Source organism: Corylus avellana, chromosome 7, assembly GCF_965113065.1.
Source record: "Corylus avellana chromosome 7, dhCorAvel1.hap1.2, whole genome shotgun sequence".
Lineage (NCBI taxonomy): Eukaryota > Viridiplantae > Streptophyta > Magnoliopsida > Fagales > Betulaceae > Corylus > Corylus avellana.
This window is the reverse complement of record NC_142496.1, coordinates 23,821,540-23,840,136: the sequence shown is the minus strand read 5'-3', so window position 1 is coordinate 23,840,136 and position 18,597 is coordinate 23,821,540. Positions and strand designations below refer to the sequence as shown.

Here is an 18,597-nt window from a genome sequence, read left to right as displayed (position 1 = left end):
CAATCTAACAATATAAAAAAAAGAACGGCGGTTGTTGAGTTTCTTGTATTGCTAATCTTGCTAGACTGCCCTTTATAACTGCCTTTGCATATGAAATACACATTCTCCTCTTTACTGTCATTTAACCAGGAAGTGACCTCCATTTTCCAAGTTCACTTAACCGTTAAAAGCATGCAATTCTGGGTCGTAAGAATCACCAAAAAAATTCTTACAACATGAATAACCAGATGACACTATGATCACAGCAATCAATGTTTGTTGACAAAAACAATATAAAAATGTTGCACACTCAACATACTCTAGCATAGCCATCAAAGGCAGTTTAACAACTGCAAAAGCAGTTGAATATTCTTGATGGCTACATGTTCATAAACACAGGGGGGGGAGACCTTTTGACGCAAATTACACGCCTATAACATTTAATAACATTATAACTGCGCTCTTTACATATGAAAGAAAAAGAAAAGCCATAACTGGAGGTTACATCCACTCAACAGTATGACCTTGAAACAAAGATGAGCAAAGGCCTCATGGGCACATAATTAAACTTAGACCTCATGGGTGGATCGGGAATTATCTGAGGAAGAATGAGCAGCAGATCCAAGACCTGGATTCTGTGATGTAAACAAGTTCGGATATGAGAAATACGGGTCATCATCCATTGAAGGCAATCTCTGGGGCTGGTGGTGACGAGCAAGCTCATTTTCAAAACCATGATCATTGGGAAGAGAGGAATCAAAATCAACTTTGAGCGTGTCAAAACTTGATGTCTCTGATCTCTGGGAGTCTTCATCATATAGATGGGGCTCAGGGGAATTTACAACAACATCATTGGAATTGCCAAACAAGCTTTGATGATCATAATGTGGATTTTCTTTGGCTCCCGACTGGTCAGGAATATCGTTATCAAACCGCTCCTCAGAGCTATTCTCAAGGAATTGGTCACTACTTTTCTTGGTGAGCTCATTAATTCTGACCGTGCGAGACTAGCTGCTGAGCGAGCTGCGGCTGCTGCACGTTCTGCACTTTCTGCAGCAGCCTGTGCTGCAGCCAAGACATCCTGAAAATCCACGTTGGCCTCACTTTTTGCTCTTGAGAGTGTGGCTGGTGGGTTACTTTGTGTTGCAGAAAATGATGCAGAAGATAGGGATGGGGGAGAGATAAATGATGTGGCTGGTGGGTTACTTTGTGTTGCAGAAGATAGGGATGGAGCAGAGATAAATGGCACAAATTGTTTATCTTCCACAACACCAGCTGGAACACTAGGTTGTTCATTTTTGTTCGCCACTGATCTTTCTTGCATCACTTCCTCAGGTTCTAAATGTGGCTCCTGTGACGGATTTTCAATAACTCCAGAATGCTTTGGTGATTCATGACCAATAATAGGATGCTGAGCAGCTTGAAAAGATGGGACCACTGCTGGCGCTGAAGCAACACTTGCACTTGGCTGTAATGATACCTTAGGAACTTCAGGAAGATCTAATGCATCAAAGCCGGAATCAGATTCTGGCTGTTCTTTGTATGATTGTTCAGTGGTAGAATACAATGTCTCATCATGTTTTTCTTTAGGAAGGGGCAATTTAGACCCACTTACAAACTGTGTTGAGCCGTTCTGAAAATAAAATAAAACATGTGAGGGAGGAAGAGAGATAACAAAGGATTTGAAAATAGATAAGAGTAAGACGCAGGCAAGTATTTCACATACCAATAAATCTTCATGAGTTTTGAAAAACTCAGTTTCAGAGGCTGCTGGATCCCAATCTAACTCATGCTCTTCAGCTATTTCTTTCAGAAGCTTTAGTTTCTTCTCGGGTGAAGGGGCACGAACTGAAAGCAGTTCTATTAACTGCAGTACAATTCAGAGGAAGATGTCATAAACGGATACAGGAGTAAATAATAGTTATCCTCACAATTAAGTCAAACCAAAAGATAGGGTGCATGAAACCTGGCGATTAACACCACAATCTGGCATAAGCTCTGATGCAGCTGATACAAATTCCTTTCCATATTTGGTTGCAAATAGCATTTGAACCTGCAGCAACTCTGGTAGATCGGCACATCTTGGTGCTGCAAAGCAAACACTTGATATTGCTTCCTTCAAATCTAGAGGACATTCCCTGAAAAATGTTGAATATTCAATTACTGAAGATAGGTTGAGTAATAACTGTGAGTATGCTCTCGTTTGAATAGAAAAAAAAAAAAACTAGAAAGGTTCTAATGAGTATTAGAATTTTTGTTTGAGGTTTACAAGAAATTAATTGTTGAATCTAACAAATCAAGCAGCACACATATATACGCAATAGCATTCATGAGATTAGCAGAAACAAATGGTGGGAATATTGGGAAGCATAAACAATTGACAGCATGAACTACTGAAGAGCCCCAGGAAATTCAAATAGATAACCAATGACCATTTATGGAGAGGTTATAAGAAATTTGAATGCTGACTTAACCAATGAAGTAGCTGATATCATGGAATTATGCCAAATGGAGGGAATATTGGGAATCACAGACAAATCAACAGCATGAACCGCAGGAAATCTCCATTAAAACCAAATATAACTCATTGGGCTCATCAAATGCTTCTTCAAAAACCAAAACACAAAGTAAAATCTATAAAGCTTCCCACAACCAATGGCATTGGTGACCAGATGGATTTGATACCCACAACGTCATAACCGCCAAACTACATCAATTCAGGTGGTGAAGCAACATGTTCAGTCCCAACATTATCTGCGGAGCCCACTAGACCACTGCTAAGCTGCCATCAACAATGAATAAGCTCAGCTTCTTCTAAGTCCTAGCACATGACAACCTTAAATCTATCCAGTGAAAATTGATCCAATGTAATAAACTCCTTGAAAGTCAGTTCTAACATTTAAGCTGGACTAATGATTAAAAAGCCAATACATGTAGCTCCATGTCACAAGTTTCAAAGGTAAAGTAGCAGCGCGAAAGTCTAAAAAAGTACAATGATGTAGTACATATTGAACACATTTTCACAAAAAAACCATGGGCATAACATCTGTTGGGTTTTGAATTGCCAAATTCAATGACAAAATACATTCATCTGCAATCCCGACAGCAGTGCATACACGAGGTGTTGTGTCAAGAGAAGACCTAGAAGATGTGGTTAAGCTTAACCAATCATAATAGAAGACCTATATGATATGGTTAAGTTTAATCAAATCGGAATTCTTTAATTAGAGTTAAAATAGGATTTGATTAAATTTCGTATCCTGCACATGTATCAGTATTCGGACCATAACTTTCGGTTCAAGAATCGGATTGAGGTGAAACCAGCGGCATTGGAAAGCTAACACAAAATTATACAAATCTTTGTGAAATAAGATTTTCAAAATTCGAAAGTTAGCTATGCCAAAATCGTCTCGCAAGATAAGGAAGAAAATTTGGATGAATCCTATTCCAACTAGAACTAGTTTTTCTTCCCATTTCAACTAGTACCAGGTTTTCTTGTAGTCTATATATAGAGAGCTGTTATGCACGAAATTGTAAGGAATTCCACATAAGAATTCCATGTGCTAAGAGCGCGTTTAAGATATTGAGTGTTAGGGTTAGTCTCTCTTAGAGTTAAAGGTTGTGTCTTCATCACAAATCATATATAACCGAAGTCTACCGGAGTTCCGGTAAAGGAGATCAAGTAGAAGGATTGTGCCAGATGTTCTGGAAAGGGCTACTGCGGTAGAAGTCAAGTGGGTCGCTTGTCTTATGCAAGGAAGTGTCAATTGCAAAGGTTTTGTAAGTGTGAACTTCTTGTAATCCTTATTCTTTTATAGTTGATTGATTTCATGGGTTTGGCTGCCCCGGAGAGGTTTTACATTTTAGAGAGTTCTCTAAATGGTTTCCTCTTCGTAACCAAAATATTTGTGTCTCTGTGATCTATTGTTCTACATATTTTGGTTGTATGATTGTTTAATTTTTAATTCTGCGTATTATTTGCATACACCTATTCAACCCCCTCATTGGTGTCGTTTGGAGTCGTTTTTAGAATTTTCAATTGGTATCAGAGCGGGTTCACTTTGTTTGGATTAAATTCCTGAGTGAGATCCTTGACTCCTTTGCTATGAATACTCCTCAATCCCTTAGCATGGATTCTGATGAGGAGATTGACCTTCAGATGGCCTATAACAAGCTCTTTAAGAAATTTGTTAAATTAACTCATCATCATCAAATTTCCCTTAAAAAGCTTAATGATGTTGAGCATGAGAAAGAGTCTTTGGTTATTAATTTGTCTAAATCACATGCCTTAATTGACTCTTTGAAATCTGAAAATACTATGCTTATTGATAAATTGGGTGCCTCTACTTCACATGCTTCTAATTCTGAAAGAAAAAATTTGTTTGTTAAGCATGTGAAAGTTGAAGAAGTCAAAGCCAATATAGCTTGCTTGGATAAGGGCAAAACTTCTTGTATGAATACTTGTGTGAAGCCCGAATTCAAGGCTCTTTCAAGGAAACAAACTCATGCAAAGTTTGTTCCTACATGCCACCATTGTGGGATCATTGGTCATATTAGACCAAATTGTTCTAAGTTGAAATCCCAAAGACCTTGGAATAAAAAGGCTGCTCCTAAGAAAGAAAAAGGTGGTGTAGAGTCATGTTTGTCTAGATCTAAGTATATGTATATCCCTCCTCATATGAGACAAGCTTTTCCGAAATTTGTCCCTACCTGCCATCATTGTAGAAAAGTTGGTCATATTCGACCTAACTGTTTTAAGTTGAGACCTCGTGAGCATAAGAGTGAGAATTCATATTCTAGGAAAGGTTTTGAGGGGCTATGCATAATGATGAAGGGAGTGTTATCTAGGTTAGATGAGTTTGACAAGAGTCATAAATCTGTACCTAGGGTTAAGAAGGTTTGGGTTAGGAAGGTCGATACCATTCACCCTTTGAGGGGGAGTGGTAGTGAACTCACCTAAAGTAAGGTGGTCCATAACATGCTTAGGATTGGTTGTCTTGCATATTTCTTCATATCCTAGAGCATGTAGCATTCATTGCATTGCATTGCATTTATTATTTTTTTTGTTTTTGTTTGTTTGTTTGTTTTTAAATTTCAGTTTTGCATATATATGCATTGCATTAATTTTGTGCATTTTATTTAAAAAAAAAAATTCAAAAAGACAAAAATATAGTTTTTAGGTTGTCTCCTTATTTTTGTCATATGCACCTTGATAGTCCATAAATTTCTCATGTATACTTCATGGATCCAATTCCTTATATCTCAAAATGTGCTTACTATACATGGGATGAATATTTATTAATGGACTGATTTTTTTTTGGCCTAAGCTTATGCTTCTATGGTACATTTTACCTATGCTTGAACTCTTGTGCACATTTAAGCTTAAATTGAGTATGAATTTGGCCTTAAGGGTGAGTTATGTTAGGCAACCATATGAAGAAGATTGACTAGTTGTGTCTATCAAATTGACCAAATGCTAGTTGAACCTAGGACCTAAAAATTCCAGCATTCCTCTAATTTGGTTTAAGCAGTAAATGATTAAAGACACTCTCTCAAAGAAAAAAATAGTGAAACAAGAAAACATATGAACATATTCCAAAAGGAATCTATTTCATTATGTCTTATTTGTGCTCAACTTGTCCCTATAAAAATAGTCGTGACCATATTCATTGTGGAAAGAGACAGTCACTACCGGACAATGTTTGAGTATGTGCTACTACTGCATGGGAAGTGTATTAGATGAGGGTGACACGGCCCTAGCAAGGTTTGACTTTTGTTTAGATATACATGTCAATCTTCCCATGAGGTAATTTAAGTTTTTGCTTGCTAGCCTATCCCATTACCGTATAAGTTCTTAAACTTACTTGATGGTTAGCTTTCACACACAACACACAAGCATGGGTCGAGTGGAACATGTTGCTTTGCTTGTGTTGAAAAAACTTTTGTTTCATATTTTTTTATTCTCATGTATATTTTGGACATTTTGAGATATTACCAGATAATCATTGCTTAATACATGAGTCTTTTATGTTTTATCATGTGAGTGTATTTGACATAACAAGTCTTATATTGAGAAAAAAAAAAATCTGACTTTTTTCTTCATTTTTTTTATGTCATTCACTAAGGGGGAGAATTGTTTTTTATCATGCTCTTGCATTTCACTCATTATGCATTCATAGTTTTGATTTTGTTTATGTTTCTCTGACTTTCCTTGGGCTTATTGGTATTTTACTGCCCTTTGTCCATTCATGACAAAAAGGGGGAGAGAAAGTTTTAGAGAGTGCAGATTGGGAATAGATAGAACACCATAGATGATTTTGATTTTGATTTTGATATACTTGTTGCATCTATGAATGATATTTGTTTTGTGTTTTAACTGATTTGGTGAGCTATTCATGATTATATTATATTCAAATCTGTTATATTATTGGTACATTGGGTATTTCTATTCCACATACGTTTAATATGTTTTGTGAGTGTTTCAGGAAACAGGAGTTATCTATTCAGATATAACTTGTAAATTTTGTCACAGAATTGTCAAAAGGGGAGTTTGTTGGGTTTTGAATTGCCAAATTCAGTGACAAAATACATTCATCTGCAATCCCGTCAGCAGTGCATACACGAGGTGTTGTGTCAAGAGAAGACCTAGAAGATGTGGTTAAGCTTAACCAATCATAATAGAAGACCTATATGATATCGTTAAGTTTAATCAAATCGGAATTCTTTAATTAGAGTTAAAATAGGATTTGATTAAATTTCGTATCCTGCACATGTATCAGTATTCGGACCATAACTTTCGGCTAAAGAATCGGATTGAGGTGAAACCAGCGGCATTGGAAAGCTAACACAAAATTATACAAATCTTTGTGAAATAAGATTTTCAAAATTCGAAAGTTAGCTATGCCAAAATCGTCTCGCAAGATAAGGAAGAAAATTTGGATGAATCCTATTCCAACTAGAACTAGTTTTTCTTCCCATTTCAACTAGTACCAGGTTTTCTTGTAGTCTATATATAGAGAGCTGTTATGCACGAAATTGTAAGGAATTCCACATAAGAATTCCATGTGCTAAGAGAGCGCTTAAGATATTGAGTGTTATGGTTAGTCTCTCTTAGAGTTAAAGGTTGTGTCTTCATCACAAATCATATATAACCGAAGTCTACCGGAGTTCCGGTAAAGGAGATCAAGTAGAAGGATTGTGCCAGATGTTCTGGAAAGGGTTACTGCGGTAGAAGTCAAGTGGGTCGCTTGTCTTATGCAAGGAAGTGTCAATTGCAAAGGTTTTGTAAGTGTGAACTTCTTGTAATCCTTATTCTTTTATAGTTGATTGATTTCCTGGGTTTGGCTGCCTCGGAGAGGTTTTACATTTTAGAGAGTTCTCTAAATGGTTTCCTCTTCGTAACCAAAATATTTGTGTCTCTGTGATCTATTGTTCTACATATTTTGGTTGTATGATTGTTTAATTTTTAATTCTGCGTATTATTTGCATACACCTATTCAACCCCCTCATTGGTGTCGTTTGGAGTCGTTTTTAGAATTTTCAACATCTACCAACTACTGTTTCCTTATATACATATCCATGTTTATACAGAAAGTATTTCTTGTGTTCCTCTTTACTCCCTGTTTCTTCTGTTTTTTGCTTTTCTTTTTGTCTATGTGTGCATTTGTGCAAGGAAGGGGGTTATGGTGATCAAGTATACTGGTCAACTAAAGTGAAGGTGATATTTCATCCCAATTCCCAACCACGAGATCTTACAACTAATCTAGCTGTGCCTTGAGTTTGGAATTTGCTATCAACTTAAGTACTATTTGCTTGCAGCTCCAGAGTATGATGATGTCATAATGAGATGAAATTGAGTATTTATATATCTAAGAATGAGAAGCACGATCATCTGCTTGTTGAATCTGTATGATGGCATTAATTTCTGTTGCTAAGTGATATTTTCAGTTTGATATATTCATCCATCATCATCCATTTCTTGAGATATTTAATCTATTGAGCTGTTTATTGAATTTAGAATAGACAGAGTGCAGTGTTTTACACTGGCACAAATTCCCAAAGAAAAGTGTTAGGTTCACATTTGTTTTATTACTTTAATTACTTGTGAATTTTATCGAGGCCGTATCCCATTGAAGGCTAGAGGGACATGCTCTTAGCGCAAATTATAGCTAGAAAGCCTCTTTGTGTCACTTTATATTTAGATTTTGACTAGGTTTATAAAGATTGTACTAGATGGTAGTCTTTTGATTTGTTTCTGTTGACGTTATTTGCTATTTTAAACCATTTCTTGCACAAGTCATTTATCCAATTTTAATGACAGGGAGCTTTACAGTAACAACATAAGTGGACCAATTCCCAGTGACCTAGGGAATCTTACTAGCTTGGTGAGCTTGGATCTTTACTTGAACAGTTTTACCAGTCCCATCCCAGATTCATTGGGCAAGCTGTCAAAACTGAGATTTCTGTGAGTGTTATTTAATTTTCTTTCCATGTTGTTGGTGTATTTGTAAATTGTTTCTCATAGTGTGTCATTTCTGTACTTCTCGGATCATCTATTCTAGAGTTGGGGCTAGAGATAAGTGAACTCTTTTTGAAAGAAGGGCTCTTGGCAACCTAATGAGAGAATGCAATTTTAAATTCTAATTGTGTTCCACGTTGCACAAATATATATCAGAACGAATGTTACATTCAGTTTTCTGGATACAGAGTCCTATTGATGTGTAATGATCCCAGTTCATTTTGATTCCAATTTTGTGTAGCATTCCTTGATTGCTTTTAGATCTTCATATTATATTTTCTTCTAATGTTTGTGCGAGGGTAGTCGGCTTAACAACAACAGCCTAACGGGTCCTATTCCTATGTCATTGACTAGTATCTCTTCACTGCAAGTGCTGTGAGTGCCAAGATTATCTCAATATTCAATATATCTCTGTCATTAGTGTGCGTGTGTGGAGGCATTTTCTGATTGAAAGAATTCTATGTTTTCATGTTGCATTTTCCAAATGCAGGGATCTATCAAATAACCATCTCTCTGGAGTAGTTCCAGACAATGGCTCCTTTTCGTTATTTACTCCCATCAGGTTTTGTTGCTAATTAATTATGTGAGCTGTAGTTGTGTCCATTGACTTTGATTTTTAGGAGTATGCTGATAACTCGTTTTCCTGTTTGCAGTTTTGCTAACAACCTGGGTCTTTGTGGCCCAATTACTGGGCACCCCTGCCCAGGCTCTCCTCCATTTTCTCCCCCTCCTCCTTTTGTTCCACCATCTCCAATTTCTACACCAGGTGATCTCACTCTTACTCATTAGGATTTCAGAGTTAAGATGATGCTTGATGCTACTTTTGCTCAGTACGTCTGCATCCTGACAGGACTGTAGACGAACAAAGCTACCCGTGAACCCGCTCGGGCTCGGCCAGTGCGCGACTCGATTATTAAATGAGCCGCTCGTGGATACAAAACTAAACTCGATTATTAAACGATACATACTCGTATAAAACCTGACTCGCTCGTTTAAAGCTCGCGAACGTACTCGTATAAGGGCTCGACTCGCTTATTAGCGCGGCTCGTAAATATTTATTATATATACATATTAATTTAATAGAAGTAACTTATATAGTATATTACTTATTATTTATTAAGTAACAAATTAACAATAGTCCATGTATATTAATTATTAAGTATTTCTCAAAAAAATGATTAAGTAACAATAATTAATTTGTATACAATATATAATTATATCTATGATTATAAGTATCTATATAATATATAATTGAATGATAAAAGTTAATCATATGGTTATATTTCAAATGACCTAACCACTAAGTATCTTAAATGATCAAATAATTAATGATAGTTGAAACTTGAATAGACAATTTGAATTATTAATCATATGATTAAATGAAAATCATGATACTTAATCATATATTAATATAATCATATCGATTCATATAATTTTGAGAAAAACATAATATTTCATTCAATAATACCACGAGCATAACGCTCTTACATCACAGAGCAAAGCTCTGAAGCAACCATAGCATAAAGCTACAAGATTACCAGGTTTAGTACAAGATTCGAGACCAATCTGCTAACCCATGACTAAAATCAGATTTAATACTAGATCTGTGACAGAAAGACTTAACCAAATGCATGGATAACAATTATTCCTCGACCCTGAGAGCGGAAAGACTCTCATGCTGAAACTCTTCCTCCTCGACCCGAAGGCCAGGATAATGATTACATCCACAACTCAAAGGTCTGGACCAAAATAATTAACCCGAAGGCGACATAGATCGAGTGAGAGGAGAAATAGCCTTATTACAAGCCTAACAAAACAGGGAAATTAAACCATACAGGGAAAAAACACACGTCAAAACACAAATACATCTTAAAGAAGCAACAAAACAGAGAAATAAAACAAGAAAAGAAACAGCACACTCCGATCACGCACATGCTGGGAACCGAAAACCGAAAGGGCGTTGGAAGCTCATTGCGGTGGGGACTCATCGAAAGGCCCAACAGTGGACGGTGGGCGTTGAACAGGCGCAGAGAAGATTAGCAAAGCAGGACCTGAAAACAACTACAAACAAGAAAAAAAAAAAAAAAAAAAAAAAGGAACCACCTAAACAGGAAAAAAAACAAGGAAAAAGGAGCACAAAGTGGGAAGACGGTAGCCGGAAGGGAGCCGGACCCGTGCAGGCCGGAAACCGCCGCATAAGGGGCGTGGGATCTCGACGTGGTGGGGACGCATGAAAGAAAACCCTAATAGTGGGCAATGAAGCGGCAACACAGGTCGGCGGCAACCACAGACAAAATTCGAATCCATAAAGAGCCAAAACAAGGCCAAGGAGCCTGTTGCAGAAAATAAAGGCGGGGGAAGAAAAGTGGTAGGGAAGGAGCAAAAACAGAGAAAAACAGATGGGGAAAGGAGCGGCAAGGAAGGGGAAGAGAGGAGGCACCGAGGCTAGGGCATCAGGTAAATAACTAGCACCGGAGCGAGAAGGACGAGGGGAGGAGGAAGGCAGCCAAACGGCCAACCCTCCTCCCCTATGTGGCTGAAGGATTTCGCTTTTCTCTCTAGTGGCTAGAGAGAAAAGAGACGGCATTCATATAATTCATATCATATACAATGACAATATGGTTAGAATAATCCCAAATGAAATGATTAGCATTAAAAATTTACAATTGACAATAACAAATTAACAATGTATGTAATGTCCTATTACTCCTATAGTCACAAATTAAGTATTCACATTGTCGTTGAAAATTTGGAATTGATAGCATGAGATGATATTGTTGATAAGTTAATGATATCTTAAGAAACAAAAAAATGATGATATTATTAATATGAATCATATGATCAATCATTACATAAGGTTTGTGAATACAAAATAAAACAAAATCTTTCACTAAACACTTAACGCAATCAAATCAATCATCACATAAAGTTCAATGCTACTATTTCTTTGGTGTTTCGAAAGTATTTAGGTTCCTTTTATGTAAAAAAGCGGGTGGCCCGCTAACTGCCTTTTATAATAATAATAATAATAATAGTGATAATATTTATACTTATAACATGATCAATTGATCATTAAATCACAATTTGTTTTTGAAAAGTTAAATCACAATTTATATATTAATGTATTATCACTAAATTTATATGATTATATCACATGATCAATTGATGATTATATACTAACAAATTATACACATATAATATGACATAAGTCATAAGTATACAAATCCATATTAATACAACAATTAAGTACTATAGACTTAGTTCCAATTTTAATGTATGATAAGTAAGTAATTGACATTGGATTAAACAATGTGTTACTTCTAACTACAATTGAAGTATTAATATATTATCATTATAATTTATATGATTATATCACATGATCAATTGATGATAAATCATATGATTATATAGTAACAAATATTTATACATATATAATATGATATAAGACATAAATATACAAATTCATACTATTACAATAATTAAGTGCCTAGAGACTTAGTTTCAATGTATGTTATAAACTTTCTAAGTCTATATATGTTATAAATTATAATTATACATATATGCATATTGAATAATATAAATGTATAAGATCAATACTTAATCATATGATTCAAGGGAAGTTCCATATATTTTTTTAAAATCATATGATTAAATGACAATTCAAATACTTAATAAAGTTAATCATATTATTTATGTACAATGATAGTGTGATTCATATAGTATCAAATTAAGTAATTGACATTGGATTAAACAATGTGTTACTCGTAACCACAATTAAAGTATTAATGTATTATCATTATAATATATATGATTATATCACACGATCAATTGATTACTAAATCATATGATTATAGTATAACTTGTATTCTTAACAAGATTTATATTTAATGATTTATTTATTTATTTATTTGTTTTAAGCATGAAAATTACTGTAAAATTGGGGTCAAATTGCATTTTATTGTAATGCATTGTAATTTTAAAACATTATGGGTATTAATGTCGTTTACTTAAAAATAAGGGGAAAACCTTTTCTAGAGACTAGAGCCACGCAAGCTGTCTCTCACCCCCGTTTTTCTTTATTTATTTTTTGGGGAAACTTCAGAAAACCCCTCTGAAGTTCTAGCCGATTTGAAAAACCCCCCCTGAATTTTCAAAGCTCTCACTTAGACCCCTTGAACTTTGGTTTTCTCTCACTTTGGACCCCTTTAACATTAAACTACGTCGTTTTGGATGTTTTATACCCATTTTACCCTTCCCCAAAACTATGTTGTTTTGTGTCCTAAAATCACAACACATATCTAGCCCAAAACGACATCGTTTTAAGCATAATTTTTTTTTTAAAAATTAAAAAAAAAAAAAAAAAAACCGTGGGTGGCTTCAGCCACCCCTTGGCCAAAATGGGGTGGCCAGACCACCCCATTTTTGGCCAAGGGGGTGGCTACAGCCACCCCCTGGCCGATCTGGGGGTGGTCGAACCACCCCCATGGCCAAGGGGTGGTCCGGCCACCCCCTTGACCAAAAAAAAAAAAAAAAAAAAAAAAAAGGGGATGGGGTGTTTTTGGGGGTGGCCGGACCACCCCCAAGGGGCTGGGGTGGTTTCGGCCACCCCATACCGGCCGTATGGGGTGGCCGAAACCACCCCCAGCCCCTTGGGGGTGGTCCGGCCACCCCCAAAAACACCCCATCCCCTTTTTTTTTTTTTTTTTTTTGGGGGTGGCCTGGCCAAGGGGGTGGTCCGGCCACCCCCAGACCGGCCAGGGGGTGGCTCTGCCACCCCCTTGGCCAAAAATGGGGTGGTTCGGCCACCCCATTTTGGCCAAGGGGGTGGCTTCAGTTTTTTTTTTTTTTTAAAAAAAAAATTAATGCTTAAAACGACGTCGTTTTAGGCTGGGTAATTTTAGGACACAAAACGACGTAGTTTTGGGGAAGGGTAAAATGGGTATAAAACATTCAAAACGACGTAATTTAATGTTAAAGGGGTCCAAAGTGAGAGAAAACGGAAGTTCAGGGGGCTTAAATGAGAGTTTTGAAAATTCAGGGGGTATTTCAAATCGGCTGGAACTTCAGGGGGTTTTCTGAAGTTTCCCCTTATTTTTTCTCTTTTTTCTCCCTTTCTCCCTAAACTCTTTTTTTTTTTTTTTTTTTGAAGCTAGTAGTATTGATTGAATTAAATCGAGCCTTGCTCAGTGTATACAAGATCTCGAATACATAAAGGAAAATCATCAACCCAAAACATATCCTGCCCTAGCGATAGTGCCAGTTTGGCAAGACTGTGAGCTACGTTATTACCTTCACGATAAATATGGCTGACCCTCCACTGAATACAGTGTCCCAAAATATTTTTAGCATCGCTTATGACCTGCCCATATCTGCCTAGCCAGCCCCCTTCCATCTTGAGGATATTTATGACTTCCAATGCATCTCCCTCTAGAACCACCTGTGTCAACCCCATCCTTCGTGTGATTTTAGCTGCATGCCACGCCGCTAGAGCTTCTGCCGTCCCAGGATCTGTCTGCATATTTTTGGACACACACAACAAAGCTAAGAGGGCTCCAGCAGAGTTTCGGACCGCCACTCCGATCCCAATGCGCCTTCGTCGATCATCTATGGAAGCATCCCAATTGAGCTTTACGAAACCTTCAGGTGGCTTCTGCCATGTATGGTTTGCATGGTTTCTTGAGGATAATTGAAGCTTGCACCGTCCAGTTTCTGCCCTCTCAAAAGCGGACATTTGGTCCCGTGCCCTGCGAATCACTTCAGTTGGCTCAAGTAACGGTCTCCCAAACACAAATGCATTTCGACGGAGCCAAATTTGGCGTGCTATAATTGCAAAAAGCTGCATCTCCTCCATGTCCAAACCAGCCGACAGTTGCTCAACAACATCTGCAAAAGCCTCCTCATGAATGGAACTCTTCTGCAATTTCCGGGAGCTTTCCAACCATACATCCCTTTCTCCCTAAGCTCACGCAACTAGTCAGTCTACTCCATTTCTCCTCTCCTCCCCCCCCCCCCCCCCCCCCCCCCCGCGCGCTTCCCAACAGGCCACCCACTTATATATTTTTCTATTTCTTTCCTCTTTTATGTCCCCTCTTTCTTTTCTTTTGCTTTCTTTCTTTCTTATCTCCCCCTCCTTCCCCTTCACGCGCCTCAGCGCCTCACTCATGCCCTCCCTCTCTTCTTCTCATTCCTCACATGCACACCCATGGTGAAAGAAAGAGGAGATCTGGGTAAGGATTCATAAAAACAAAGATTAATTTTTTTAGTGTTTATTTATGTGCTTGATGATTTTCTTGGTGAGTTTTGTATGAATTTTTGACAATTATTTTGGTGGGTTTTGTTGCACACCCACGGTGAAAGAAAGAGAAAGAGGAGAAGTGGCAGTGGGTAAAGATTCATAAAAAAATTGAATTTTCTTTTTGTAGTGTTTATTTCTGTGATTTACGATTTTCTTGGTGATTTTTGTGTAGAGCATTCCTTCTACAATCTGTAACGGGCGGGCGAGCCGAGTACCCGATAAGGGGCTCGGCTTGCCTATGAACCGAGCTCGAGCTCGGTCTTGGACAGGAAAGTCCTTTTGGCGAGTAGAGTCAAACACAGTTTTTTGAACCCGTCACGAGCTCGAGCTCGTGAATAAGCAAGACGAGTTGAGATTGAGCAGCCTACGCTCGCCCAAGCTCGGCTCGTTTACAGCCCTTTATTCCTGAGGCATAATTTTTTTTTTGGGTGGGCGCATGATCGCTCTCAGTTTCTGAAATCTGATTTTGGCTTTGCTGTTTACATGCTTTCATTGATCTACCGTTGTCAACGTCCATTTGAGATCTCATTTAAGTGGTAGTTTTTAATTAAATTTTAATTTATTATATAGCAACCAAGAAACTTTACTTCATGCTTCCCTTTTTATTGTTTTTGTTTTTAATTTTCTGTTTTTAAAAATAAATTAAATTTTTATTGTTTATATAGCAACCAAAATGAACATCACAACCAGTGGTGATGTTCATTTTGGTCCTCCGTCTGCATGTCAATTGCATTGCATCTTGCATAGGTTGCTTCTTCTTTTCTTCAATGCTATTGATTTTCAAGAACTTTGGTACCATTTTTTTTACAAGTACTTTAGTTCCAAAATTCAGATGAACTTCAACTCCTAATTTGAATGCATTGGCGAGTAACCCGTTCTATTAGGCTAGAAATTTTGGTGGATTACATCTATTTCATTGATCATCCATGTTTATGTTTTAGGCAGTTGCTATGTATATGGGGGCATATCAGAAGGAGATATGAACGAGTGTTCTAATATTTCTTTTCCATCACATTTCAGGTGGGAATAGTGCCACTGGGGCAATTGCTGGAGGAGTTGCTGCAGGTGCTGCTTTACTGTTTGCAGCCCCTACAATTGCGTTTGCATGGTGGCGTAGAAGGAAACCTCAAGATTTTTTCTTTGATGTGCCTGGTTAGTGATTTAACTAATGTTGGATGTGTTTAACTTGTTTGGTGGATAGATCGTCACCTCTTTACATCTATTTTCAGCTGAGGAGGATCCAGAAGTCCATCTGGGGCAGCTTAAAAGGTTTTCACTACGAGAATTACAAGTTGCAACAGATAGTTTTAGCAACAAAAACATTCTGGGTAGGGGTGGATTTGGGAAGGTTTACAAAGGTCGTCTGGCAGATGGTTCACTGGTAGCTGTAAAAAGACTGAACGAAGAGCTTACACCTGGTGGTGAGCTGCAGTTTCAAACAGAAGTAGAGATGATCAGCGTGGCTGTGCATCGAAACCTCCTCCGGTTACGAGGTTTCTGTATGACACCAACTGAGCGGCTTCTTGTTTATCCTTACATGGCTAACGGAAGCGTTGCATCATGTTTAAGAGGTATAGCTTGTTAGTGGTTTCTACATTTTTATGATATTTTTTACTGCTTCCGCATAGACTGTTTCCTTTGTCTCTTTGGGTGGAATTCTTCTGCCTATTATCAGATTTCAACTTTTCACCCTCGCAATTTTTTTATTCTTTATAATTTCATGTGTATATCTCTTTCCAATAAAATGCTAAATAATGAAGTATATAGTGAGTTATAATTGTCAGCCACTTCACAACCTACCAGAAGAAATGACCTTTGTATTTTTGTATTTTTCAAATGGTACTTCCTCCCTTCGTAGCAAGGTAGAGGGTGAGGTCGTGGGTTCTAGTCCCATTGGGTGCGTGTGTAACTTGCCAATATAAAAGAAAAGTCTATTCACCTTTTTTTGTTTATATATTCCTATAGAACGCCCACCATCTCAACCACCCCTTGATTGGCCCACAAGGAAGCGGATTGCTTTGGGATCTGCAAGGGGCCTTTCTTATCTGCATGATCATTGTGACCCAAAGATTATTCATCGTGACGTAAAAGCTGCAAGCATTTTATTGGACGAGGAGTTTGAGGCTGTTGTTGGGGACTTTGGGTTGGCTAAACGTATGGACTACAAGGATACCCATGTGACAACCGCTGTACGGGGCACAATTGGGCATATAGCTCCAGAGTACCTCTCTACCGGGAAGTCATCTGAGAAGACTGATGTTTTTGGGTATGGGATTATGCTTCTGGAGCTAATCACTAGGCAGAGGGCTTTTGATCCTACTCGGCTTGCAAATGATGATGATGTCATGCTGCTTGATTGGGTATGTATATATGCACTGTATTGGTTCAATCACTTTCCTCTTCCATTTTATTTTGATTGTAGGTTAGGAATATTTAGGCATTTCTTTAAGAAGACTACTTCTATGTACCAAAAGGAAATAAATCTCAAGTGAAATGAGGAAAGAAAAATATTTGCTGTAGAGGTTTTGCTTGCACATCTTTCATACTGAATTGTTGTTCTATATACCGTTGGAGGAAAAAGAAAACATAACCAAGTTTATTAGCCCGGCGAGGGAATTGCCAAAAAGTGAAGAATTTTGATGAATTATTCACATATATATTCCCTTGTTAATGTATGAAACCAAGGAAGACAAACTTGGAGTCAGCTGAGTGTGATTTCTTGAACCTAGCAAAACAAAACTTGTCCCTGTAGAAACCCAGTAGGTAAATTTTGAATCTTGATTAGAAGTGCTGTAAGGTCACCAATGATACTCTTTCTCAGGTGAAAGGACTACTGAAAGAGAAGAAACTAGAAATGCTAGTTGATCCTGATCTCCAGAATAATTACGTAGAAGCTGAGGTGGAGCAGCTAATCCAGGTGGCGCTGCTTTGTACTCAAGGCTCCCCAATGGACCGGCCGAAGATGTCGGAAGTTGTGAGAATGCTTGAAGGTGACGGCTTGGCAGAGAGATGGGATGAGTGGCAGAAGGTGGAAGTTCTCGAGGTGCAGTTTCACGAAGCCCTGATGTTTTTGCTCAAATGAAGCTTGTGGCTCTTTTAATATCTTTTTGCACTGCATGTTTAATTGCTGTTCTAATTTGATTATGATGTGTTATTTTAGCCCACAAACTGGGGACGAAGTGAATCATTTCAGAAGGGAATCTTTGGAGTTCAACTGTTTCAAAAAATACAAAAAAAAAAAATAAAAAAAATAAAAAAATTGCGTTGCCTAATCTCATAAACCATTACATTTATCAATAAAGGCTACGTTTTCCCATTCAATAGATACCACCGAATTTTTACCTACACTTACCTCCTTTGCGAAGGCCACTGCAGATATACGTCGAGGGCCACCATTCCGCCTCCTCCTATGCATAAAGTCTTCCGATCGATCACATGAGACCCAACCTACGTCCACATGCCACACCCTCTACCTCTAGCCACTGCGATCGATCAAAACGACGTTTAACCAGTAAGCAACCTCCATTTTTGAATTTGAAGATAACATCAATCTAACAATATGAAAGAATGGCGGTTGCGGAGTTTCATGTATTGCTAATCTTGTTAGACTGCCCTTATAGCTGCCTTTGCATATGAAATACACAATACACATTCTCCTCTTTACTGTCATTTAATCAGCAAGTGACCTCCATTTTCCAAGTTCACTTAACCGTTAAAAGCATGCAATTCTGGGTCGTAAGAATCTCCAAAAAAATTCTTACAACATGAATAACCAGATGTCATTATGATCACAGCAATCAATGTT

The 18,597-nt window shown here is 37.6% G+C and overlaps 1 protein-coding gene and 1 pseudogene across 2 annotated transcripts; one reads left to right on the top strand and one right to left on the bottom strand.

Moving 5' to 3' along the window:
- Window positions 1–273: 273 nt before the first annotated feature.
- On the bottom strand, window positions 274–2,878 carry LOC148584695 (uncharacterized; annotated as a pseudogene). Its single transcript, XR_015912899.1, has 4 exons — window positions 2,816–2,878; window positions 1,946–2,203; window positions 1,706–1,846; window positions 274–1,612 (listed from the first exon to the last, which is right to left on the bottom strand). The product of XR_015912899.1 is annotated as an uncharacterized LOC148584695 (transcript).
- A 1,230-nt stretch (window positions 2,879–4,108) lies between these two features.
- LOC132184267 (somatic embryogenesis receptor kinase 1) lies at window positions 4,109–17,874 on the top strand. Its single transcript, XM_088518574.1, has 9 exons — window positions 4,109–4,827; window positions 8,300–8,443; window positions 8,801–8,872; window positions 8,988–9,059; window positions 9,151–9,263; window positions 15,813–15,944; window positions 16,022–16,363; window positions 16,758–17,152; window positions 17,614–17,874. The coding sequence occupies exons 1-9, from the start codon at window positions 4,109–4,111 to the stop codon at window positions 17,872–17,874; spliced, it is 2,250 nt and encodes a 749-aa protein (XP_088374700.1).
- Window positions 17,875–18,597: the final 723 nt, after the last annotated feature.